This window comes from Saimiri boliviensis, chromosome 8, assembly GCF_048565385.1.
Source record: "Saimiri boliviensis isolate mSaiBol1 chromosome 8, mSaiBol1.pri, whole genome shotgun sequence".
Classification (NCBI taxonomy): domain Eukaryota; kingdom Metazoa; phylum Chordata; class Mammalia; order Primates; family Cebidae; genus Saimiri; species Saimiri boliviensis.
In genome coordinates this window covers 65,574,585-65,601,221 of record NC_133456.1, presented here as the reverse complement: position 1 = coordinate 65,601,221, position 26,637 = coordinate 65,574,585, and the positions used below count along the sequence as shown (strand labels likewise).

Below are 26,637 nucleotides of genomic sequence, written 5' to 3'. Positions count from 1 at the left end.
AAGAGGACAGATAAATAGGGGCAGCAAACCACCATGACGCACGTATACCTATGTGACAAACCTGCACATTCTGCTCATGTGTCCCATCTTTTTAAAGAAGATATAAAGAAAAACAAAAATTTAAAAATAATTGTCATAAGGAAAAAAAGGAACGAAGAAATGAGTAGTACAAATCACAAGAGTAAAAATGGACTGTGAACTTAGTTTTTTCTAAGTGCTCTGTATGTTAATGTTTTCTAAGTGCTCAGTATTGTTAACCTTATAATGAAGGTACCTTTTTAATACTTTTAATTCAAACTGTTATGGAATTTAAAACTAAGGCACAGAGATGTTAAACGGCTTGTCTTGTCTAAGGTCAAAGATTTAAAAAATGAATGAGCTATTTTTTTTTTGAGATAGAGTTTCCCTCTTGTTGCCCAGGCTGGAGTGCAATAGCACAATCTCGGCTCTACTGCAAATTCCACCTCCCGGGTTCAAGCAATTCTCCGGCTTCAGCCTCCCGAGTAGCTGGGATTACAGGCATGTGCCACTACCCTAAGCTAATTTTTTGTATTTTTAGTAGAGATGGGGTTTCTCCATGTTGGTCAGGCTAGTCTCGAACTTCTAACCTCAGATTCCTGACCTCTGGCAATCTGCCTGCCTTGGCCTCCCAAAGTGCAGGGATTACAGGTGTGAGCAACTGTGCCTGGCCTGACCTGAGATTTGAATCTAAGCCACTGAGCTTCAGAGGTCTGGTTGCTGTCTCATGCAAGCACCATATATCCTATTTAAAAACTTTCAGATTTACTTTTATAGAGCAATAAATTACAAAACTAACAATAGGTGAGATTTGGCTCCAAGATGGTTAAGTTATAACCCTTACTTGATAACGGTGCAAAAGGATACAAAGCTGACTTTCACATATTTTCAAAAAAGGGTAGACATTTAGCAAATGCTGACTCTTTATTTCTTTGATGTACTTAATATTGTCTAGGGCTATTAAGCATCCATTCACACTTTCCTCTATGTGTTCTATTTTATATTTTGTCTATAATATCTATACAGAGTTTGATTTAGGTTTTGCTGGTGAGTTAAATAAAATCATGTCAGATTGGAAAGTAGAAGGAAAATGGGTGCCATCTTCTCAGGGCCAGTGGGAGCAGATAGTGGTCCTGGCAGACATGAGAGTGGGCAGTGGCAGGACTCACGAGTAGTGCCAATAAGGTGAGGTGGCCATAAAGACGGCTGCAGTTTCCAGACACCTGAATTGCTGCTGCAGTGCTGTGTGATCAAGAACCTAATAGATTAGTATGCAGCCTCTTCAAGGCCTAGCTCCTCCAGTCTTTTTTTGCAAGAATCCAGGCCCATGCAATTCTTTCTCTGTTATTTAGAGGGGTTTCCATTTCACACACTACCAGAATAGTACATGTTACATGAAAAGTCAGTAGCAAAAACAAGATGATAAATATATGATAGGAGAGTGAAGTGACTTGAAGACAGAAATATTACTCCGTTTTTGTTTTTATTTCAGTATGAATACTTTCAAAATTTATTTATTTATTTTGAGATAGAGTGTGTCTCCCAGGCTGGAGTGCAGTGCAGCTCACTGCAACCTCTGCCTCTTGGGTTCAAGCGATTCTCATGCCTCAGCCTCTCGAGTAGCTGGGATTACAGGTGTGCACCACCACGCCCAGATAATTTTTGTATTTTTAGTAGAGATGGGGTTTCACCATGTTGGTTAGGCTAGCCCTGAACTCCTGACCTCAAGTGATTTACTGGCCTCAGTCTCCCGAAGTGCTGGATTACGAGCGTGAGCCACCACGTCTGTCCTAGAACTTTTGTTTTTCAAATGCAAGGTGTTCACCCAAAGCAAATATTATGACATATAATAGTTTACTTACCTGCCATCTTCTGTGCCATTAATTTCAAAGGCTTCTCCATCTTTACTCCAGGACAACTTCAAACTGTGTTTCAAATGTGCATCACATTTGCTCTCACAATGTAATTCAAGCATATGCAATTTGGGGATTCGAGGATTCTTAGGAGAAACTCTAAGTTTTGTAGCATCTGTTTTTACCAAACAAAGATACTAGTTAGAACTAAGCATAGCTTACTTGGTTATTAAGTGCCTGCAATTTAAGTAACCAAATTGTCACCATAACAGCCCAATCCTCATGCAGGGTTTGTCCCACTGCAATTTCCTAACATTATATATCATTGTTATTTTCTTTCCATCCAGGCTTGGACATTTGACAAATTTTAAGTGGAAATATCAATTAATAGTATAGTCATTTCCCTCATTATTTATTGGGCAAGGGAGTAAGCAAAGTATGAGCAAACAATTGTCTCTAGAAGTTGAAAATAATATAATTTCTCCTTCAAGTGCTGCATGTGTAATCAAAGCACTGTAAAGAAAAAGGGAAAGGCAGTTGATTTTCTATTAGCTTGTTTATTATTAATTCCGAAACCTGAGGGTAAATGTTTAAGCCCATGCATGGATGAACTATCAACAAGAAGGTGGGGAACTAGAAGGTAAGCCCCGGGAAGGTAGAATCGGTGCCTGTTTTATAACACTATGCTATCCTCAGAGCCTAGAAGGGAGCCTGTACACTACAGGCACTTGATACATATCATTAAATCTCCTGTTGAATGAATTACAGGGAGTGATAGTTTAAAACAAAAATAAATTTTTAGTTATCAACATTATCAAACTCAAAGATTGGTATATGGCTGATTTAAAAAATGTTTGCTTCATTATGATTGTTTCAAAACATGCAATCCTTACTCTTTAAGGCTATATCAAAAGTAGGTATACTCTTAAGGTGACATTTGGCATTTTGGGACCTCTCAGAAACCAACTGCATGAGTTGACCTCCAATTGCATAATTATACTCTGATATTTGCTATATACATTTTTCTCAAGGAACTGGTTAAAAACAAAAAGTGTTAATAAAATTAATTGTTATCCCAGGCACAAAACTTGAAGAGACTATTATTGAATTAATTTTAAGTGAATTATTTGATATTCTATTCTACTCCTAATTCTAAATTTAAAGCCAAAAATTCGTTTAATAATAATAGATACAGTTTAATAAGTACCTCTCTATCAGGACTCTGTTAAGTAATGCATATTCATTGTGGCATTTTAAAATTATAACAACTTCATGAATATTAATACTCCCACCTTACAGAGAAGATAGATAATTCAAGGCTAAAATGAAATTAAACCATAAGACCACAGTTTCCTAACTGGTAACGAGCTGAACTATGATTTGAACCCAAATCTGCCTGAGACTAAAACTCAGGCTTTCAATCACTATACTACATGGGCTCTCACTTAACTCCATTCTCAACATGCCTTTTGTACATGCAAAAATATCCTTAATTCTTCATTCTTCATTGATATGAAGATTTGTATGTGTTCTTTACATATGAAATAGACACTACAGCATATTGAAAGGTTGTAAACTTATCCATCTCTCTGGCCACTAGCCATTTCGAGGTCCATTTTGGGCCAAGCACTGTGTTGGGCAACAGGAATGCAAAGTTGCATTTAGATTCGAGGCTCATGCCCCTTACACCTAGCTGAGTTACTTAACCTTCATATAGGTTTACTTTTTGAAGTATAAAAACAATTATCATCATCTTCAGTGACTTCATGAGGGTATCTTGAAAAGTGTACATGACATTTGAAAATGTAGAAGACACCAGGGATAAGTAAATGTTGCAGGAGAGTATTTGAGGGCTTTAAAAATATAGTCTGTGCGGTTGGCACATTGATTTACTTAGGGCACTGAAAGAGACAGATACTAAAAATAAGAAAAGGATGTAACAAAAAACAGAAGAAAAAAAATGATGTAAAAAGATTAAAGGAAGAATGTATATGGGAAAAGAGAAGGAAAGAAATGTCAAGATGTCAGTGGATACATAAGCAGAACAGGTATGAGGAAAAAGGGCATCAGTGAAAACAGATGGGCCAACAAGCATGCTCTCCCTTATTTAGATGGAAGTGAGAAACAGGCTGGGATATTGACATGACACAAGAAACAAAAATGCTCCCTACTATTACTGCAGGACCTTTCTGTAGTTTGTGTTTTCTTGAGGATTCTTTGAGCAATATTAAAGTCAAAATATCAGTGAAGCCCAAGAAACTATTAACAGCTCCCAGGACTGTGCCCTGAAGTGAGAAAGAATAATACAAAGCTGTTTATGACTCAAGAAGAGGATAAAAAATCCTCCTCATTCTGACATGCCTCAGTCATTATGAAGTTATGAGTTTCTGAAATTTTTAGCCCAAAAACTTAATTACTGGTAACATTACCTTGAGTTGGCTTTTCAAATAAAACATAGTTACAGAGATATGATGTAGTATGGTTAATAGGTAATTTTAAAATATTGACAGCCATCTGTCACTAAGGGCACATGGCTTCCTCTTAAAATAGAATGAAGCTGTGCACATATCATTGGCATACCCTGTAATTTTTGCAATGATCTTTTAGATGAAACTCAATCTAGGAATTTTGAAAAATGGCTCAAAGAACTTTATCAGGTAGTCCAACTTAAATTGTATTATTCCATTTGGACAAATGAAGACAGACTAAACCCATGTGACAATTCATGCAAAGTAACAGTGAAATAAAAATACTTCTAATATCCAAATTGGCTGTGACTGCAGTTTTTCCTATAGAATTTTCTACCCAACATGAATATGACCCAGCGTCTTCTTCGGTGGTTCTGTTGATCTGCAATGTGCCATTTTCGTAGATATGATACCGCCTGCCCTCCAGGGGTTTCGCTTCTTCCACCTTCTGCCTATGAACAGAAAGCATACATCCATTTGAGGTGGGACGAAATTGCATAGTCTTTTTAATATTAGTCGATGATGTCACTCAGGCTAATCTCCTTTTCAAGAGCTTAGCAAATCTTATGAAATGTTCCATTGGGTTCCATATTTTTCTCAAAACAGACCATGAATGTCTATCTTACCTACCCAAATAGACTGTGGCTAGAGAAAATATAAATCCATGCTCCTTGCTTCTGCTGTATTTCTCATAGATACAGCACTGTTTGCATGTGTCTTCAGAGCTTAATAAATATTTTCTGGTTTATTGACGGCGAACTCTTTAGTTAATGATTGTTCCAGGGTACTAAACAGGAAAGCTAGTAATTGAAAGAGATAATGAACCTTCCATACCTCCTGCTGTCCTGGGAGAACATTGGTCATTCAGAAATATTATAAGCCAGGGAGTCTTGCCTGTCCTGTGGACATGGATTACATTTATCCTATCAAACCCAGAGTTATTTCCTCCCACATTCATCCATTTCCAAGCATTTGCTGCCACAGCTTGATTTACCCTGTACATTTCACAGTAAGTTACTGCTTGAGTTAAAACACACACACACACAAAAACCACAAAGGATAAACTGTGGATGCTGTCCATGCAGGTTCACAGGACAGGGACCAGGCTGAGATAAGTCAGAGGCTTGCCTCAGATGTAAATTTTAATGGAGTACCAAACATCACAGTAGGCATGGTAAATAATATTTCAATGGAGTGTTTTCAAAAATCAAAATAATGCAAAAAACCGATGATGAACAAAATATGTATCATGATTTAAAATAAACAAAGACAATATCTGACCCTATAAATGTATGACCTGGGGTCACTCATCTTACCCTGCTCTACAGAGCAGTGACAACATTATTCAACAACTATTTAACTAAGCTTCTTCAGTAAAGTAACTAATAAGGTAGATCCATATTGACAATGTATTTGAACTTATGATACCAATTAATATATGGAAATGAAGATCAAAATGAATGCTGGAAAAATCTGAAGCGCATGTACTTGGAATTAAGTGCAAGCTTAGACAATTATCTAGATAATGCCAAAACAACAACAATAGAGTTAAATATGACCTTGTGGTATCCCATAATGAAAAACCAATTCTAACTTTAAAATTCTCTGTAATCTCTTCAATTCTCTGCTTTTCTTTATGAACACAAGTGGCTCTCTGTATGTCTTTGTGTAAGAAAATTTTAGAAACCTAGCCAATGTTTTCAGAAGAGGTAATTTCCTGAGAGGTAAGTTTGTTACCTATGTCTCAGAGGCACTGGTTACATGTAACAATATAGACTCAATGCAGCCTGTCAAATAAGGGATGAAGAAACAAGGTCAAATCTACAAATGACATTCTTTTAAAAATACCGTGTGCACTGCTGGCTTACCAGGACACAATTGCCTCAGGTGAAGCAAAGAACTTGCAATGTAAGAAAGCACTGTAGCCAACTACTGTAGCATAATTTTCTTCATCTTCGGTTTGTATCAATGGACGGACATCTATTTGAAAATAACATAAATACAGTTTTAAACTTTCATGGAAGAAAGGTGTGCAAACTAAATTTTTCTATGTCCTATTCATATTATTAAGAATAGAAAACAGCTGAATATTATGGTGTCTGTCTTGAATTATAAAACTATCCCAATTCAATGCATTTTGGAAAGCATAATTGCAGTGTGAAGTTGAAAACCCAAATGTATGGTGAAAAGTGCTTTGAATTTTTCCCCCCATATATTATGTGTCAAGAGTTCAACTGGTACTTCTGAACATGACCTTGTTCATGTTCCTTAGGAAAATAGCAGGTTAAGTCAGCTCCCAGGCACACTCACCCACAATATTGATATTGGCATTGGCAAGGATAGTTCCGTGGACATTTGAGGCTTCGCACTGGTACACACCAGTATGATTCGGTTGTAGGTTGGTAAAACTGATTTCCCTGGGGAAGACAACATCACCAGCAAATGGATGATCTGAAAGAGATTAAAGAAAATGTCAGTTTGATAAAGAACAGACGTAAAATATTTATATACCATTTATTAAATGTGTCACACAGTATTTATATTTTAAAACCAGTTTATGGTGACTAATAGTTCGATGAAGCCAATTCTTTAGGCTTTTTGAAGGTCAACTATGGACTTCTCTTTCCAGATCCATTTAAATATTCAATCCTCTTTCAGGTAAATATTTATCAGCAAAATGTCTGCTTATCTAAAGCTCACAGACTTTCCATAACTATACCCATAGTACTATTCCAGATTATCTGTTTGGCATTCAAGACCTATGATCAAGTGACACTATTGTTACTCTTCTGAATTTAGATACTGATGCTGCCCAGCACAAATCACCTGGTCAACACATCATGATCCCCCAAGCCATCAATACTGGCTGCTGTTTTCCCCTCGACACTTTCGTTCCTATTTCATTCCTTTGCCTTTCTCCAGTTTTCTGATCTGCACGATTCATTTCATGTGTGTCGCTTCACGCTTTAGTCATTTCACCTACATTGCTTGCATATTTTATTTTCCCAGTAAGAAATGAAACGCTTCTTGAGAAAAAGGGCTAGATTTTCTACTTTTGGGCAATAAAACCTTCCCCACTCCTGATCCAACTATAATTCTAGAAATATCTTTTGGAAATGAGAATACCTACTCTGAGGCTGGGCATGGTGGCTCATTCCTATAATCCCAGCACTTTGGGAGGCTTAGGTGGGAGGATCACTTGAGGTCAAGAGTTCAAGACAAGCCTGGCCAACATGTCAAAACCCTGTCCCCGCTAAAAAGACAAAAATCAGCCCCGCATGGTGGCACACTCCTGTAATTCTGGCTACTCAGGAGGCTGAGGCAGGAGAATTGCTTGAACCCAGGAGGTGGAGGTTGCAGTGAGCCGAGATCACGCCACTACACCCCAGCCTGGGTGACAAAGTGAGGCTTTGTGTCAAAAAAAGAAAAAAAAGAGAATACCTAATATTTCTGACTCATTTGTTAAGGATCAAAAACTCTATTGGATGTGGCACATGCATTATCTCACTGACACTGCTCAGAACTTGATGGATCAGTATTTATATGACCATTTTAAAGGTGAAGGTACTGGATTACAGAGAAGCTGAATGATACATCCCACAGCATTTGGCCACTTTTCTAACTCTAAAAGCCCTGCCCTTGCTATGATAGTATCAAAAAATGCAGTGGGAAGGAAAACATTAGCTGGAAATATCACGGGAGGAGAACAAATGCAAAAATTTTTGGTTCAAAGAACATTATGAGATTACTAATCAATCTAATTTTTTTTTCTGATTGTGTCTCCACAAGATAATGACTATACTAAGTTTTAGGTTCCAGAAAACATGAATATTAAATATTAAAAGACGTATACATCTTTTTCTGCCTGGGAGTCATAAATGAGTATGTTTTTCACTTGACTGTGAGCTCTTTGAAGGCAGGACCTCACTGTGAGGTTGTGCAGTGTATCCCCAGTGCCCAAAGGGCCGCTACCACAGAAAAGCCAGTCAGTAAATACTTGTTAGAATGACTCAGAATGTTAGTTTGGACAACTTTTATTCTTGAAAGGCCTCTATAAGTAGGCAAACAATAGCCCCTGAAAGATGTACACATTCTAAGTCCCAGAATGTATGACTATGTTACCTCACATGGAAAAAAGGCACTTGCAGATGTGATTTAGCTTAAAGACGTTGAGGTAGGAAAATTATTTCCTACCTCTGGATTTCCCAAGTGAGCTCAATGCAATCCCAAATATCCTGAAAATCAGAAGGCCTTTCTTAGCTGTGGCCAGAGAGAAATGTGACCACAGAAGGATGGTCACAGAGATGTAATGTAGCTGGCTTTCAAGATGGCAGAAGGGAGCCAGGTAATGTGGGCAGCCTGGAGAAGCTGGAATAGGCAAAGAAAGGAAAGTTCTCCAAGCATTTCCAGGACATGGCACTGTTGACACTTGATTTTAGCCAAGACTCATGTTGGAATTTTACAGAAATGTAAAGTAGCATATATATACTCTTTTAAGCCACTAAGTTCATGGTAATTAAATGTTAGAGCAATGCTAGAAAACTTATACAATCCTGTTGAACGATTTATCACTTATCTCTTGCAAATTAGCAAGATGAGAATCTCTTCCAAGTTTTTTAAGGCTAAACTCTTTAAGAATGTTTGAAAGCACTGAGTCTCTGATCCCATTCTTCACTTCCACACCTCACTCAGAGTCCTAAGTCTTTCAGAGATAACCCCATCCTCCCATTTAGTTCTTATGCCATTTGATCCAAGCATGGCTCTGAATTAATACTGCATTACAAAAGGAAGAAATTAGACTATTTAAATGATATTTTATTTAAATAATCAAACATTGCTTAAATCTGCCTGCTGGCGTAGGTATGGAAATTGTTGTGTATTGACAAAGGCTAACAGAAGCTCCCAGGATTCAAGAAAGCCAAGTCTTTGTAAAACACGTTAGTCCTACATACTTCAGAAATTCTTTCTCATTGTGTTAGTCAACACAGTGAGAAATCATGCAATAAAGTGGGAGACACTTCAGCTTTGGAGTTAACCCTTCCTGGGTTCAGTTCCTGGTTTTAAATATATCTGGGTTGCATTCTCCAGTAAATAATATAACCTCTCTGAGCCTCGGTTGCCAATGGAGAATAATAGAATCTATCTTTCAAGCTGCTATGAGGTTCAGAAATATTAGATGCAAAATACGTGAAAAATGCTAGGCCTATAATCAATAATAGCCATCATTTTGATTTAATTTTGAAATAACTTGGGGAAAGGATATATAATTCCTAAAACTAAAATAAGCTCAAAGAGTTTTCAAATTCTTTAGCCAGCTCACTGTCATCAAATATCCCAGGCTGTAAATGTTTATGACCTATTTGCAGGGCAGCAAGGAGGGCCATGGCCAAGAGCCGTGAACAGAACATGGAGCTTGGATTACAGCAACCTGGCTTTGGTTTGATGTCTACATTATTCAGCTGTGTGGCCTTGCATAAGTTTATTTTCAGCCTTGACCTCCTTATCCATTAACAAATCTATTGGTTCTATTTCAAGATAAATCCAGACGGCTAACGGCAACTGCCACAAATCCAGCCCTGAGCGCAGAGCCTCTCAGATGGCCTTTTACCTAGAATCAATCACACAGTCCATTCTCCAGTCAGAGGCCAGGAAAATACATTGTAAACATTTCAATTAGATTGTGTCACTCTTCTGCTCAAAATCCTCCAAGAGTTGCCCAGTGTATTCTCAACAAAATCCCAAGGCCCTACTTTGATGTTCATCTTTGCCTAAACTCTGGCCCCGTCCCCCGCTGATGAATTTGGTGGCCTAGGGCTGCCCTTACACTCACCTCTGTTCTCTTCCTCAACACACTTCTCCACCTGGAAAGCACTTTCCCTGTTATTTGCATGGCTGACTTCCTCACCTCCTTCAGATCTCTACTCAAAGGTAAATTACCACAGGGGCCTTACTATTATTATCTTAAAATAAGATTGCAACTTGGGGTCCTGAACCTTTTTCAGGCACTACTCTTACCCAGCTATTTTCTGCTTTACCACACCACAGTGCACACCCATGTGCTTATTTGTCTAATGGCAGGAGAGCAAGGATTCCATCCGTTTTATTCACTGGTGTGTCTCAACCATGAATTCCAGTGCCGGCACATAGCGGGTACTCCATAAATATATTGAATGAATGAATCAGTTAAATATGAAAAATAGCACCTCCTTTATAAAGTTCTTTTGTGGATTCCAAGTAATTTGTGAATGTCTTTTGTAAACAGCTAAATACCATCCAAATATAACAGTTTATCATTTTGTGTTCTGGAGAATCTTTGTTTCTTACCTTAGTAACTTTGTTGTAACATTCATTATAAACAAAAGTTGCTTTCATTTCCCTTCATCTACCCCAAACCTCATTATTATTTTTCGTTTCTTATTCTGCGCCCTAAAGAGATGAGGAGAAAAATCTCAAATCTGAAGATATTAATCATGAGGAGTAAGGTTTCCTTAGTGTATATGATAGAAAAACAATACCAACCAACCATACTTTACAAGGTGCTGTTTTTGTGGTAGTCCCCATGCTAAACGTTCTTTGCATGATGTTTCCTTTAATCCACAAAACAACCCTGTGAGTCAGCGCTAGTTTTATCCTAATTTACTGATGAAGAAACAGGCTCAAAGAGGGTCAGTAATACATCCCGTCACACAGCTAGTAAACGGTAGAGCCGGCATGCAAACACAGGCAGTCTGGCTCCAGAGTTTATAAACCATCACAATACTCTACAGATGAATCACTGCCCTAGGCAGCAGGCTACATTTTTTTTTTTCATTCAGTCACAACCAAGTACTACTATCTCCATTTCAAAGTTTAAAAAAACACAAGCTTGGGGAGATTCAGAAAACAGCTCAAGATGAAATAGCTGGGAAGGTGCACAGGCCAAATGGGACCCCAGGTCTGTTGTCCACCAAGTGACTCACCCTCCACCTGTGCAGGCCCCAGAGCAAAAGGACAAATGGAAGCCACTATTGTACCTGCTCTTAATTAAGCAATTGACACATAAAATATGTGCTGTCCTCCTGCCTGAACAAAGACATCCAAAATGATCTGAGCTTTAGGTTCCAGTGGCAGGTTTGGGGACTCTGCCTGAACAAGGACATCTAAAACGATCTGGGCTCTGGGTTCCAGTGGAAGATTTGGGGACTCCCTGGAGCTCTATGCTGAGCATGGTGGAATGGGGAGAGCTGGCCCTCAGCGCTGGGCTGTTCCTGTCTTTCCATGCCCAGCTCATCTGGAGTGGGCTCAGGGTGGACTGGACATGGGACTTTTCACGTCTTTGTGCTTGAGCTTGGTAGTAAACAGGCAGGGAACCAAGCGGTAATGGGCCAGGTTCAGGCTTGGTTTGCCTCCTCTTCCCTGAGGATGCTTTCAAATCGTGGAGACAAGCAGGACCAGAGGTTGGCCAGATCAAGTCCCTTGAAGAGCAGAGCCCAGGACAGGTGTTGCTGTTGCCTGAGCCTAAGGGAGGTCCTGACTTCCAACCTGTGCCCTCAGCCGCTAGTTTACTGTTCTGTTTCTTCTCAGGGAGAGGAACAATAATTGGCTTTTTTCCTCGCATGCATCCTTCTTCTCATTCAATTGTCTTTTTACAAATCACAAATCTTAATTCTTATGTATGACTTATAGAAGGGCCCAACCAGTATAAACATTATTTATGGCTCTTCTGTGAATATCGAGGCTCAACAACCAAATTGCTCAGAAAGAATCAATTTCTAATCTGCTGGTCATTATCTGTCCTGCTAATCCGACCACTTACCAGCTTTATTTTACACACATGTCTGACTGTCATTAATCCCATCAAACCAGTGCCTTCAGCATTGCATTGCAATGCGTTTTTAAACTTACTGTCAATCGGGGAGCCATTGACTCTCCACTTGATCGTGGGTTGAGGTTCTCCTTCAGCCTCACATAACAAGATGCCATTGCTCCCAGTGCTATACACAGCACTCTGAGGCTTCTTTGTCCATCGAGGAGGCTCTGGACATAAAGTGAAGAGCTCATGAGAGATGTTATCTATGTCAAAAAGTCCGAAAATGTTAAGGCCTGTAGGTCTATTTTGCACCAGCAGAGAGTAGACACTACAAAGGGTTTCATAGTAGCTCTTTTTGCTTAACTTGTTCTGCAAAGCAAGGTGGGAGTTGCTTTTGTGTTGTATGGTGTGTGTGTGTGCATGCACGTGTGTGTTTGTGTTTCCTCTGGACTCAGCATGTATAATAAATCAACATACTTAAAATAGTTATATACAACCACTTTATTTAGCTCTACAAGTAGCTACCCCACTAGGAAAAAAATGAGAGAAGAATAAGCAGATGGTGAGTTTATTTAGAGCTGACTACAGGTTATTTTCAAGCTGCAGCATGGCATCTAAAAAAGGTGGATACACAATAATTATATTTTAAGATTTTTTAAAATAAAACTAACTAAAATGTTTAATGCTTATTTTGAATATGACTTAGTGATCTAATAGCACTTATATACATATATATATATATATATAAAATCAATTTGAAAAATATTATTTCCTACAGATTTATTTTGTAAGAGGGGAGAGAGAGAATCCCAAAAGCAGTGTTTAGCTTTCTGCAGTTGAAACAATGGAGCAAAAGGTACCTTAAAATTACTTGTATCTTTCTTTATCCCAATGTTCTAATATTACAATACTGCAGAGTGTGTCAGAAATAAATGAGACATCTTACTTGACTCTAAACATTATTGCCATGTTTTATAACTTCATGAATATTGTTATGCCAGGAGTAAATAAAAGGTTTAGATAAAAGTGTGGATGGTTTGCATAATTTGATTTCAGAGAAAATTGCACAGAACTGCAGGTAGCAACTCCCATCAAGTGTAGTTTGGTTATTTCCCCAAAGATATTTTGATTTCCATTTTTCATCAAAAAGAAAAGTCTTCAAAGATACAGGTATGTATACAATGAAAAATATCATTAAAATTTTTCTAAGTAAAGGAGGAAAAAGAGGATTATATAAAAATAAAATACCTGTAAGTTCAACAGAAGAAACAAAAGTAAACAACTAACCCTGACAAGTTCAAGTCCAAGCAAGATAAGTAACTTTGTAATTATTCCACAGGGTGTGGACTTAATTGTTAAATTCCAAGTTAAATATCTGTATCCATAAGCTGTACTACCTGTAAATATTTAGTCACTTAGTTTAAAATTACAAACTGCTGATTCCTTTCTGAGGTGAAGGTTTATTTTTCCTATTTTGCATTTTTTGATGATATCCTTACTTTTTCTGGTATTTTCATATAGCCAATATAAAACTAAATATCTGTAAGTTAGAGAAAAATATTCCATGAACATGAACATTATGGTATATCATATTTATATTACAAAACTACCATTCATGAAATTATAGGACTATTAGTAATATTATTGTTACTGAAAGGGGTCCCAAATTATCACCTCATCCATCCCTTTCACCTTACAGACAGAGGGGCTGAGCTTTGGAGAAATTGCATAACTTGCCCAGGACCACCAGCAAAGGAAGTTCCAGTTCCTGTTCTTGCCAGTCCATAGATATATACACAGCAGTTATGGATGAGCAACATTAAGACTCTGAAGCCATGTGATTTTGTTTCTAATTCAGTGTTATCCTATGAATTTGTACCAAAGATAGGAAAGAAGGACAACTCAATTTATGCGTCCAAATCCAAGCTCCCCCAATATTTATCAGCTGACTCAAGAAGTTCTGAACATTCACTAGGCTTCATCACTATACTTTACCTTAACCTTTCTTTATAAGCTTTCTTTATAATTGCTTGAACATTTACTTTGATAATTTTCAACCGGTTCTCCTACAGAAGTAAGCTGGTCCTGAACCATGTAATATTGAAAGAGACTTCAAGCTTGTCCTGTTCAGAAACAGCTGCTTCTTGAGCCTTAAAATAAAAAATTCTGGGAAAAAAAAACTATCGTCATTGAATTCCATTCTTTCATCTATTATCCTAAGATATATGGTGGGTGATAATTGCTTATGTTGAAACTTTATGCATTTTCTCATAACTGTAAATACAATTGTGTTGCTGGAAACAGAGAAGCAAATGTCTGAACATTGGGATTATATAATAAGCAAGCTAAATAGAGATGTTTATCACGGGAAAAAAACAAAATAAAACAGACTTGGTACCTATAAAACATACAACACAGTGGTGATTTTTAGTAAAACTGCTTCATCACAGGTTCCTATTAAAATATATATTTTAATAAATCAAAAATTGTTAGATTCAACAAAAGTTGGATTTAATTGCAACATTTTAGAAATAGATTTGTTATTTGAAAACAAGGTTTCTCAAGTATATTAATGACTGAATTGCGTTTGATTTTGTAACAAACGTTTGAAAATGCAAAAACATTTTGGATTATATTATGGATCTATAATTATGTATAAGTGCTTTCATATTTCACTAAAATTCAAAAGCTTTAAATAATTCAAAAGTTGAAAACAAAAATTATTAGTGGGAGCTTATTTTTAATAAAATATTGAAATGTTACTGTGATTATATTGTGATTTCTGGATATAGAATGTTTCACATGTCACTCTAATATATCTCTTTTAATTGAACATGTAATTATTCATATCCCAGCTATCTAGAATACATAGCTGTATCTAGTCAAGACAACCTGGCTGCTTTTGCTCGTACATATTACAGGATTTCAAGTACAGTCTGACTTCATATTTAGGACCTTATAACCTAAATTACAAGCTTTCAGGAATTGATTATGTTTAGTAATGAGAAAGACATAGCACATACAGAAAGAATCTAATCCAATCCATGATTTTACTTAAGCACAATGCGTGTTTTCAGAATGGAGCAGATTTTCAAAATACATAATAGCATTGCTATTTTCCTTGTTATTTAATTTAGGGTTCTAAGAAAGTGACCAAAAGGGAAAAAAAGGGTGCAGTAAGGCAGAAAAAATGGAATAAACATGAGCTCATCCATCCAGATGATTAACCAAGTTTTTATTTACTGCTTCCACACTTTAGAAAAAGAAAGACTTCTTAAGCTTAATTTGCTTTCCACGTCCATGGGTAAAGAGAAACTTCAAAAACATACAACTGAAGGTACATTTAATAGTTTCTTACTAAAGAGAGAGGATTGAATGTCCCTCATAAAAACATTATTTACATCTCAATAGTGCTAATAGCTGTTTTATGAGTAGTGAGAACAATTTGTTCAGGAAATCTATATTCATTTGGAGTCCTATAGTCAACATTTTAAATTGCATAATTAATTTTACATCTTCGATTTCTTTTTTTGCTACCCTTGCAATTCTTTTGAAAGGTTTGGTTTTATAGTCAAGAAAAATGTGTCCAGATTGTTAAAATATTCAGCTACCGTAGCTGTGTTCCAGCCATCTGGAAGGGTTTCTAATAGTCAGCAACTTGGAGGAGAAACTAACAATTAGATATGTCTGGTTCCTGGGAGTGTGTGTGCTGGGGAGGGGAAGAGAGGGTTATAGAAAAATACCCCTGTTGCACGATGTAGCCAAATGACATAGAAACATCAAATGATGACTAAAAATATAGATAAAATAAATCTTTCAAACTCGTTTACTCTGAATTTCTTTGTGAATAATTTAATGTCAAAGGAATATATCACTGGCAGATGTTGATGTTAATGCATAGTATTGGGCTTTCTTCTATATAGGTTTTGCCTTTGTCAAGTCAAAGACAATTAAATTTTCAACTTTGGTTTTCTGTTCTGCCTACCTTAAATATTAATACACCTTATGGTGAAGGCTTGGAAATACAGTGTTATTTCAAATGGGTGAATAAATCAACTATCTTAATGTTTACTTGGGAGGGGAATTTGTGTCTGAGTCCTTTTTTTTTTTTTTTTCTGTTAATTGAAACAACAGGACATTACTTAGGTGTTCCTGTGTAAACTGAAGCTTTAAGAGGTGAACTTTATTGGAATATTAATGAGTGCCCTAGAGGAATAGTCCACTAAATTGTAGTCTAAAAAGAGTAATTCCTTTCAATCATTAAGCTCACACTGCATTAAATAAGTACAAATGCAGTAATCATTCCATTAATTTGATCAATACAGTCAACTAAACTGTCGATAGAAGGCCTCAATGTGATTGGATACACAGAAAATAATCTGTATCAGTCACATTCAGAGGACTAGACGACCTTCACATCAGCCAACCAGGCACAGCTTCAGTAACTACACTCTACATTTAAATGATGTCATCTTTGTCTACTTATTCCTATAAATGTAACAAATGCCAATAAAATCTTGGTTAATCAATATATCTGAATTAAAAGAGAGAAGATGACTTGAATATAATGTTTTGCACTTTTTGAGAGAATTAATATTACAGCATACAGTCTTTTCTTTTTTGCCTGCAAGTAACATACAGAACTTATCATCTGAGCCCAAGACATGGATTATGAAAATGTTATATCTAGCAGAGAGCTAACACAACAATGTGCCTGACTCCATTTCTTTGGTGAAGAGACTGGGTACAGAGTAAAATAAATGGCAAAGGGCACAGCAAGTTAATTGCGAGATTATGAAGCAAAGTGCAAGCTTTCTTCTAGGCCCATTTTAATACTTTCTTTCATCATAATACTTACTGCTGCTTTTATGGTTTCATATTGTGAAGTGTACATGTATATTACAATGAAAATCATTTATCACACTATGACAACATAGGAGACTAGCTTTAATGACTATCTGAATAAATCATGTAAACTCTCTGTGTTTAATCCCTAACATGAGATCTTTTCTTGTCATTTATCAATTCTGTGTCATTTTGGAGGATAAATGACAAACCTGCTTAATTGAAGTATAATATAATTCAGGGCCGACACTATCGTTAAAAGTTGAAATTGCTGACCTGTTTTAACATATATGATTTAGAAGCAAGGCCCACTATATGTATAAAGTTACTTCTTTTTTGAAAAGCACAAAAATAGACCAACATGGGGAATGTACCTTCTACTATAACATGAAAATCGTGAGTGGCCGTTCCCAAGAAATTGGTAGCTGTGCATCGATAATTTCCTTTGTCCTGGTAGGAGACATTCTCTATCTTCAAAGTCTTGCCATAATTTTCTTTTGTTTCTCTTCCCTTTGGTAAGTCACCACCAATTTTGTTCCAATCAACCTGTGGAGTTGGCCTGCAAAAAAATAATTAAATAAATAAACAAACATCTTTTAAAAGTGGAAAGTAAAATACAACGAAAACCTCAGGACACATCCTTTATCAAGTTGCTTTTACATACGTGCTCATATTCCACTGAATCACATCATTCTTACCAGTGGACAGACACACACACCACCTTCAATGGTGAACACTGGCATTGAAGCAAGTGTATTTCAGTGAAAGTTCCTCTAATGGTCTACCTCCTTGGAAATCTCTCTCCTCTATTACAGGGGTTAACCACATGTAATTGACTAAGTGTGGCTGCATAAAGGATAAGTAATTGTAGTCTATTGAAATAATATTACCAAGATATTTTCCAAGTGTGAAAATCTCCCTGTGGGTGGTTTGAGGCAGCCAGCGATAACAGCCCTCCTTCCTGTATGTTTGTATAAAACAATAAAGTAGGGCCTAACAGTCAGCAGAGAGAAGTTTCTGCTTTAATCCTATGATGCTGATACTGGAGAATGTGGCTCCTGTGTGAAAGCTAAACATGTTGGTTAGACCCATAAACAGCCTATTCTAGGGCAAACTGTAGTTGATAGCACAGATTCTGCCTCCAGGATCACACTCTCACCCTTGTGGGGAGTAGAGGAAAAGGAGGAATGAACCAAATATTCTCTTGCTTAGCACCTTCAAAAGATTAGCTCACCCAACCAAAACAAACAGGAAAGTAAAGACAAAACAAAACCAGCTTGATAACTTGTTACACACCAATAGGATAACTTTCCCCATCTTAGTAAGGAGGAAAACAGGACTGGGGAGTCAAGGCAGCTGCATTTAAGAAAAACCCCTCCTCCTGAAAAACAGACAAGTACAGAAGTCATATCCTCTGTGACTCATTTAATTTAAAAATTATGTAGAAACTGTAAAGGGTTGATTCTAACTGAAGGATTTTTTTTTTCTCTTCTCCAGTCAGGGTATGATAGTGAATGGAATAAACAATTTTGCTAATTTTATTGATGCTACTTTTTTCCTCTCCAGATTTCTTCTTATTATTAATAGCTGTAGGTTATTGGGTACATTCTGACTATGGGCATTATTGTAATCACTTAACAGTAAGGAGTCTGAAACTTCAAGAAAATTTCTTAAGGTCACTGGAGTAATAAATGACATAATAAAACTTAATTTTGTCTACTCTAGACATGTTCTTTTTTCAGTGTATTCTATTATTTTGCACTTTTCAATCATGCCCTTCCTAACTCCATAGTCTTACAATATACGCTTTCTGTCAAACCGCCCATTAGTTACTAGGTAATAATTGAGCAATTCCTTGAAATCCTGTGTGTCAATATTCTCAGATTATTTGTATTGACAAGTTGTGGTTAAAATAATTCAGTTATTTATGGAAAAAAAAATTGGAGGTAAGGATGAAGGCTCTTAAATCTACATTTATCTACTCTTTTCCATCTTCCTTCAAGGCTCAAGTAGTAACCTGCCTTGTGGCCTGGAACAATTATCTTATATTTTACCAGGCTAAGAGTACATGGCACACTTGTGTAGGAAACAGTAATGATGCCTGGGCAGACAGCTGTGAGGGTATATTAGCTGTTGGCTTTCTAAGCCCACCACCTAACAGGATGCGTAACCCAAGTCTCCTAACTGCTGGCTTTTCACTCCATCTGTCAAAATGACAATTTGCCAAGTTACAGGCTGCTCTGGAACTCACTTCCCTTAAAATACAAATTTTTCATGAGTCTATCCTTTAATAGAGCAAGCAACTCACTTTCAGCAAGCTCTCTTGGACTTTCCATCTTTGGGTCTTTGAAAACTAGTCTAAATTTCTAATATCATTTACTTGAAATAAGAAAGTAAAATAACTGTCTCTAAATATTGTGTGACAATGAGATATAACTTAATATCAGGATAGGTCTGTACCATGGCAAAAATGTCCAGCTCTATTCTTGACAAATTTTTTATACCCCTTCCTTTAAAAAAAAAATTTAAAGAACATTTACTAACAGCATTTGAGAAATGTTTTGAGAGAAAATATATTGCTTAATAACTTTTTGTACATAAACATACACTATCTCATAATCTCCATCTTTTTCAGGCCCTTGTCTGGCCAACTTTTATTTGTATATTTCTCTATTTATAAAGTAGAATATGATTTTTTTTGTGAAAAAGTCATACCTATTTTTAACTCATAAATTTACAAAACAGTAAAATAAACATTTTGAGCAGTACAGACGAGTCCACCTATGGCCATTTTATAAGAAATGAATGAGTGTGAAGTGGTATAGGAATGAAATTTTTATCTGAAGGTAGGATTCCCTGCCTGCACCTCTCCTGAAGAATAGAAAACTATTTCTCATAATGAGATTCAAAATATCATTTTACTTTTCCCAATTTCCACATTACCCACAGAATCTATAGAATCTAAGCCCCTTGATATGAGTATTCCTTTGAAAGTTTTCCTGTTTGAATTGATACTATTAACATTTTCATATTATTAACCATTTACTGAAATGTCTGCTATATGCAACTTCTTTAGGTTCAGAGGCAGTGCCATTCTTTACCTGTTTGTTTCTTCCCCCTTTAACTGAACCAAACAGTTCATTTTGTTCAAATATTACGGTGAAGTAAGTTCTATCTAAAGCTACTTTAGGTTTTGGGGGACAGACAGGGTAGAATCCCAGCTTCAGCTTATAATAAGCTTGGAGAACTGAATTTAACTCTCTAGACTTCTTTTACCTACCCTGCAAGCGGCAATAACAAAAGTCATGAAATATGGTGTGGATAAAATTAATGTATGTAATGTACAAAAAGAGATTAAGTATTATATTTTCCCTCAAAACACATTTGTTCAAATGCTGTTAGTAAATGTTCCTTAAATTTAAAACAAAGGGAGATAAAAAACATTGGCAAAAATATAGCTGGAAATTCTTGCCAAGATATAGACCTGTCTTGAGATAAATTATATATCACATTCACCTGACATTAATAATCATTTTACTTTATTCTTTCAAGTAAAATGTATGACAATTAGACCAGTTTTCAAAGACCCAGATATAGTTCTTGACACAAAATAATAGTGCAATGTTTTAATTGTAATTATTTTGGTTACTGTAGGAGGTTAAGGGTTTGAAAACTTCGTAGAAAAATTTTTTTAAAGGACCCTAAAAAACTTTTAAAAAAATGTATCATGTTCTTCTGAAAGAGGACCCAGATCAGATAGGAGGATTACCCAACACAAAACCAGTATGAGTAAGAAGAAACTACTTCAGGTGAAAATATTTAGGACAGTGCATCAGGAATTTTCATGTCCTAACAACAACAGATATTTTCATCCACTCTATTTTTATATATTCCTTCATGACTCTTCACTTTCTAAAATGCACATGAGAGACTTTCATTACTTTAAAGACATTCTGTGCAGTTGCTAGTCAATACAAGAGGTCAATTATGGTATTTGTAGGAAATAAGAAAAAAAAAAAAGGAATTACTGAAAGAATTACCCTGCCCAAAGGATCAACTCACAATAGTGATGAACTCTGCAAGAATTTAATTTCTACCACTATAAATACATACAGATACAACTAGTAAAGCAGGTGGTTGCCATTTTAATTCAAACTCAACGTAAGACTTTCATCTTCTAAAACAATACAAAGACCAAACATTCTGAACAGAGTCTGTGTCACAGTACTTCTAACTAGTATATGTAAAAACACATTGGGAGTTTAAGACAGACAAGTAACTTTGATATTTTTAGTGAATGAAAATAGAAATTTATAAAGCTTAGGGGTTGCAAAACCATTAAAATCTACTCCATTTCTAAACCGGTCATTCAGAATGTACTCTAAATTATGAATGAATATGATTTTTAAAATTTCAAATTCTACTCCACTAACCAGACTCCCCAAAGCCCTTAGCTTACAAAGATTATATTTCAAACGAGTAAACTCAGGTGCTAGGAAGATGGAATGCATTTTCCCAAGGTAGTCTCAATGGTAGGAAAAGACCGTAAGTTCAGATGGATAGTAGTAAAAACAGGAAAGGATGTATGATTAAATATTAAATAAGATGGTCCCTGTTCACATGTACTTAACAGTAGTTAATAAACAGAATAGTTTTAAGAGCTGACCAAGTAAAGGACTATTTAGGGTTTTCTTGGAGGATTTAAAGAAGTGCATTGCTTTTTCAGGTATAAAGAAAGTTCATTTAATTAAATTTTGATGTAAAACTCTCTTAAATTACATGGTCTGGACCTCCATGTGTGCAAAGGGCAGCGGATAAAAATAGGTAAGTAGGGCTCCTTGGAACCTGAAAAAGGAGCAGATTTAGTTAAGTCACATAGTAAACAGGAGTGGGGCAAGATGGTATATAGCAGAGAGAGAAAACCAGGCACCAAGAGTGACGGGCTGACTACCAACAACCTCATGCTTCTTAAACTCAGCTAAGGAGAATGTTGTCATCAATCCCATCAATTCACAATATCACAAATTGACAGAGAGATCTAATTTTATGAAGCTCAGTTACTGCCTTAAGTCTGTAGAGTGAAGTATAAATTCTTTCCTCCAGACATGTAACAAAAGGATTTATTTTTTATTTATTTATTTTAATTAAAATTTTTTTACATGAGGTCTTGCTCTGTCAACCAGGCTTTAGTGCAATGGCATAATCACAGCTCACTGCAGCCTCAAACTCCTTGGCTCAAGCAATCTTCCTGCTTCAGCCTCTTGAGTATCTGGGATAACAGTCCTGAGTAGAATATCTGCAGTGCCTGGCAGAATTTATTTTTTTAAAGAAATATTTTTTTTACAAGAAAAAAATAACCCTATCAAAAAGTGAGTGAAGAATATGAAGATACTCTAAAAAAAAGACACTTACGCTGCCAACAAACACATGAAAAAAAGCTCATCATCACTGATCATTAGAGAAATACAAATCAAAACCACACTGAGATACCATCTCACTCCACTTAGAATAGTGATTATTAAAAAGTCAGGAAAAAACAGATGCTGGACAGGAATAGGAATGCTTTTACACTGTTGGTGGGAGTGTAAATTAGTTCAACCATTGTGGAAGACAGTGTGGCAATTTCTCAAAGATCTAAAAGTAGAAACACAATTCGACCCAGCAATCCCATTACTGGCTATATCTCCAAAGGACAATAAAATATTCAAAGGATAATAAATCATTATACTATAAAGACACATGCACACCTATGTTTATTGTGGCACTGTTCACAATAATAAAGACTTGGAACCAACCCAAATGCTCATCAATGATGGACTGGATAAAGAAAATGTGGCTCATATACACCATAGAATACTATGCAGCCATAAAAAAATGGTAAGTTCATGCCCTTTGCAGGGACATGGATCAAGCTGGAAACCATCATTCTCGGCAAACTAACACAAGAACGGACCTCATTTTCTCACTCATAAGTGGGTTCTGAACAACGAGAACACATGGACACAGGGAAGGAAACATCACACACTGGTGCCTGTCGGGGGTTGAGGGGCTAGAGGAAGGCTAGCATTAGGAGAAATACCTAATGTAGATGATGGGTTGATAGGTGCAGCATACTCCACAGCATGTGTATATCTAAGTAACAAACCTGCACATTCTGTACATGTATCCCAGAACTTAAAGTATAATAATAAAAAATAAAAATAAGAAAGCTGTATATTACAAACAAACAAACAAACAAACAAACAAACAGGTGGCCTGAGCAGAGTATCTGCAGTGCCTGGGAGAATATACCTTTTTTAAAGGAAATGATTTTTTAAATGTCTATGCAAGCACAGACTTAACGTGCTTGATGCCTTATTCTTTACAGAACTGGATGGACAAAGTCACAAGTGGGAGTCAGGTTACTCACAAGCCTTCAGCAAAACACTCAAGCAGCAAAGTTTCCCCTTTGAGGATGGTAATTGAAGACTCACTGCCACTCTCAGTGGGAGGCAACAGCAGTCTGGGTTTTCTTTGCTTGATTGAATTTGCTACAAAATAGAAAAGTCAGATTTTTTTTTCAAATTAATTAAAGTTCTGTGACACAAAATCTTTCTTAAAACATAAAATCTACTGGTGGTCTCCCTTCTCTAGAATTTCCTGAGATAAGTGCTTCAGTTTAACATACTGCTTCTAATTGTTCCTTTATCAGGAAAAAATACTGTAAACAGCCCTACTGGTTACATGTCAAACTGTTTGAGTAGATTTATTAATGTTTGGTCTACTTAATTCCTCATGAAGGAAGAGGCCTGGAATGTTTTGCTTAATATTGTATGACCAGCATGCAGTACAATCAATACCAACACATAATAAGTATTTAAAAATAGTGAAATAAATAAATAGATGAAAGAAAGCAAGTTTAAAGCAATGCCTACAAGACAAAGGATTAAAGGAGACTCTGTTGGAGTAAAAACAAAACAAAACAAAACAAAACAAAACAAAAACATAAAATCTGACACATATGAGTGTGTATGTGGTGTTCATATACACATTTCAACATATTTTCATTTATATAGATTCCTCTTCTCTCTTACCATGAAGCATGGGTTGTCCCTCAGATGTTTTTACTGAGTGTAGCATTGCCAAAATTTTATAAGTGTTATTAATTATACCATATCTTCTAATTCAGAAGGTCAAACAGAAGTCCTTAAATTAAATGAAAGTCTATGATTTTATATTCTATACTTTAATCATGTCCAGTCATGTGCAATGGCTTTATATTTATGTTTTTACTTAATTTAAATTGCCTAAGGATTTAATAAGTTTTCTGCTAAAAACAGCTTCCTCACTCCTGCACCCAGAAATTCTCACTGAGGAAGGCTGTAGTAGACAGTAGGCATCTGTGAATTTGTCAAGCTCTTTCAGCAACTCTACCTGTAGTCTCAATTCCTTAAAGAAAAAGACTGTTTTAGGAAATGATTAGCAAGCATCCTCACTACATACATGCATATTGAAATGTCCCACTTATTTTCTTAAGAATGCTTTTCAAATACAGCAGTAAATTAGGAGACTTTCATCTTCAAAGCCACTTAAGCAGTAGACAGTCCTCTATACTTTTTGTTTACTTTTAAAAAAATAATTGTTGAACGTGTGCTATGTGCAATGATGTTTTATTGAGTGCTATGAAGATATAGCACTACATATGTTTGAGTTGTCAGTCTCAAAGGAAATGATGCTGGGGATGAATCAGTCCACCTAAAACTGAGGATTCTTCAAAAGGAGCTCATATCCTCCTCCACTGAAGTCGCAAGTATATAAGATTATCTAAGTTATATCACTGGTCCACACTTTATAGAGAATATTTGTTGCAATTATGTAAATGACTCTTATCATTATAGAGAACTAGCCAGTATACAACTCAGATTTACCCAGGCATTTTCCAGAGAACACAAGTTCTGATAGAAATTCTATGGGGGAAAAATTTAATAAAAAGATCACGTAGACGTACGAGCTTGAAAAATGCTATAAACTGTTTTTTTTTTCCTCAGAAAGTCACAATGCACAGTTGCATGTCCAATATTCCAAGAAGTTTTGAAAGAGAAAAATATCCACTTAACCTTCTTAAACCTAGTGCATTCTCTACTTCTTTTGACAGTTAACCATTTGTTTTTTTTTTTCTTTGTGCAAAAGTATCAACCTTATAAACCAGAAGAGACATTTTGGGAGACCCAAAATAATTACTCCATTAAATATCTCTATCTGTCTATTCATTGTATTACATATGTGTATTTCATTATATTTATATAGTTACATATTTATAAAGATCACTCACTTTGCATATATTTAATAGAAGCCCCTATGTTAAGATGTTTTCCTTAGTATCAGTATTGTAATAAACTTATGAGGATATTTTTAAAAATTCAAAATCCAAGATGATAATGAGGTATAAACAAATGCCAACACTCCCCATGGGTTCAACTTACCCTTGGAACCAATTTCTGTGGATGAACTTGAGTCATTAGCATGCTTTACTGAAACAAAAAAAAAATGGAAGGAAAAACAAATATAATGGTGGATGCTGATATCAATAAACAATGAAAAGTCATAGTTTTGTCTTGGAAAAATTACAAATGATATAGAACTATGCTTCACTAGAACACTGCCTTTGGGGATATAGTTTGACATAGAAAAAAATTACAGTGATTTTAATCTTGAATTACTGCAGAGGAATCCAGGTGGAGAAGATTCAAGTTATAGCTCCATTAAAGAGAATTGAGGTTACCAAAAGAATGTTATAGTGAAGCCCTGGCATGGCATATCTACACATAAAAATGAAAAAAAAAACATGAACTAAATTAAACGATAAAATGGTAATGCCAATGTTCAACTATATCAGGGCCAATTATTCAGTCAGCAAACTGTTGGGGATTATCTATTCCCTTAGAATCTTAGGGTTCTTCCTCCCTCTAATTACTTTTCCCATTTGGGAACCCAGACTGGCATCTGCAGATCGAGTAGGGAAAGGAGCAATTCAAGTAAGTTTGCCAATTTGGTGATAAAAATTCTTTTCGCTTTTGCCTCTGTTGTTTTATCCCCCATTTTAATTCTGTCAGTTTATCCAAGATCACAATGAATCAATGCTGAAGATTTGCTTAGAAAACACTGGAATTTCATCGCATATTTTGCTCACTGAGTACGACTAGATCCTGCAGACGTCAGATGAAATACATTTGTCCTGTGAATTGAGATTTGATTTTCTGGCTGTAAGAGACAGAGCTACTGTGGATCTGCAGCTGCAGATGTCTATTTCATCTGGAAGAAGTCTCTAGAGTTGAACTGAACAATGGCGGAAAATGTCAACCCAGCTTTAAATGGCTTCAGCTAGAAGGAAATTACAGACAAATTTGCATTCAGCATACATGATGAAACAATAAATTATTTGGACTTACAACTGTTAACTGTTAGTTTCATTGGCATTTTCTGTACAATAGTCCTTAATCTTGGAAATGCAGCGAAGCAACAGTAATCATTTCGACTGTCTTTTTCTTCCACGTTTGCGAAGTATAGATCTCCCTTTTGGCTCATATATACTCTTTCATCTTGTTCGATGTGCTCCAATTCTAAAAAGAGATTTCTTGCCATTGAAAATATGTCCCTTATTGTGCCCCATCTTCTTTTTTCATTT

At 36.1% G+C, this 26,637-nt stretch overlaps 1 protein-coding gene across 10 annotated transcripts in view; it reads right to left on the bottom strand.

Moving 5' to 3' along the window:
• The window catches only part of CHL1 (cell adhesion molecule L1 like), a 199,479-nt gene that overhangs the window by 37,898 nt on the left and 134,944 nt on the right, over window positions 1-26,637 (bottom strand). For 9 of the 10 annotated variants that reach the window (XM_039477594.2, XM_039477596.2, XM_074404566.1 and 6 more), the window contains 9 exons: window positions 26,402-26,572; window positions 25,436-25,483; window positions 23,383-23,503; window positions 17,348-17,532; window positions 12,224-12,355; window positions 6,650-6,790; window positions 6,208-6,319; window positions 4,625-4,791; window positions 1,881-2,046 (listed from right to left, as the gene is read on the bottom strand). In XM_039477594.2, coding sequence (XP_039333528.1) covers window positions 1,881-2,046; window positions 4,625-4,791; window positions 6,208-6,319; window positions 6,650-6,790; window positions 12,224-12,355; window positions 17,348-17,532; window positions 23,383-23,503; window positions 25,436-25,483; window positions 26,402-26,572 — 1,243 coding nt within the window. The remainder of the gene's footprint in view (window positions 1-1,880; window positions 2,047-4,624; window positions 4,792-6,207; window positions 6,320-6,649; window positions 6,791-12,223; window positions 12,356-17,347; window positions 17,533-23,382; window positions 23,504-25,435; window positions 25,484-26,401; window positions 26,573-26,637) is intronic. The other variant, XM_074404568.1, reaches the window with a different exon arrangement.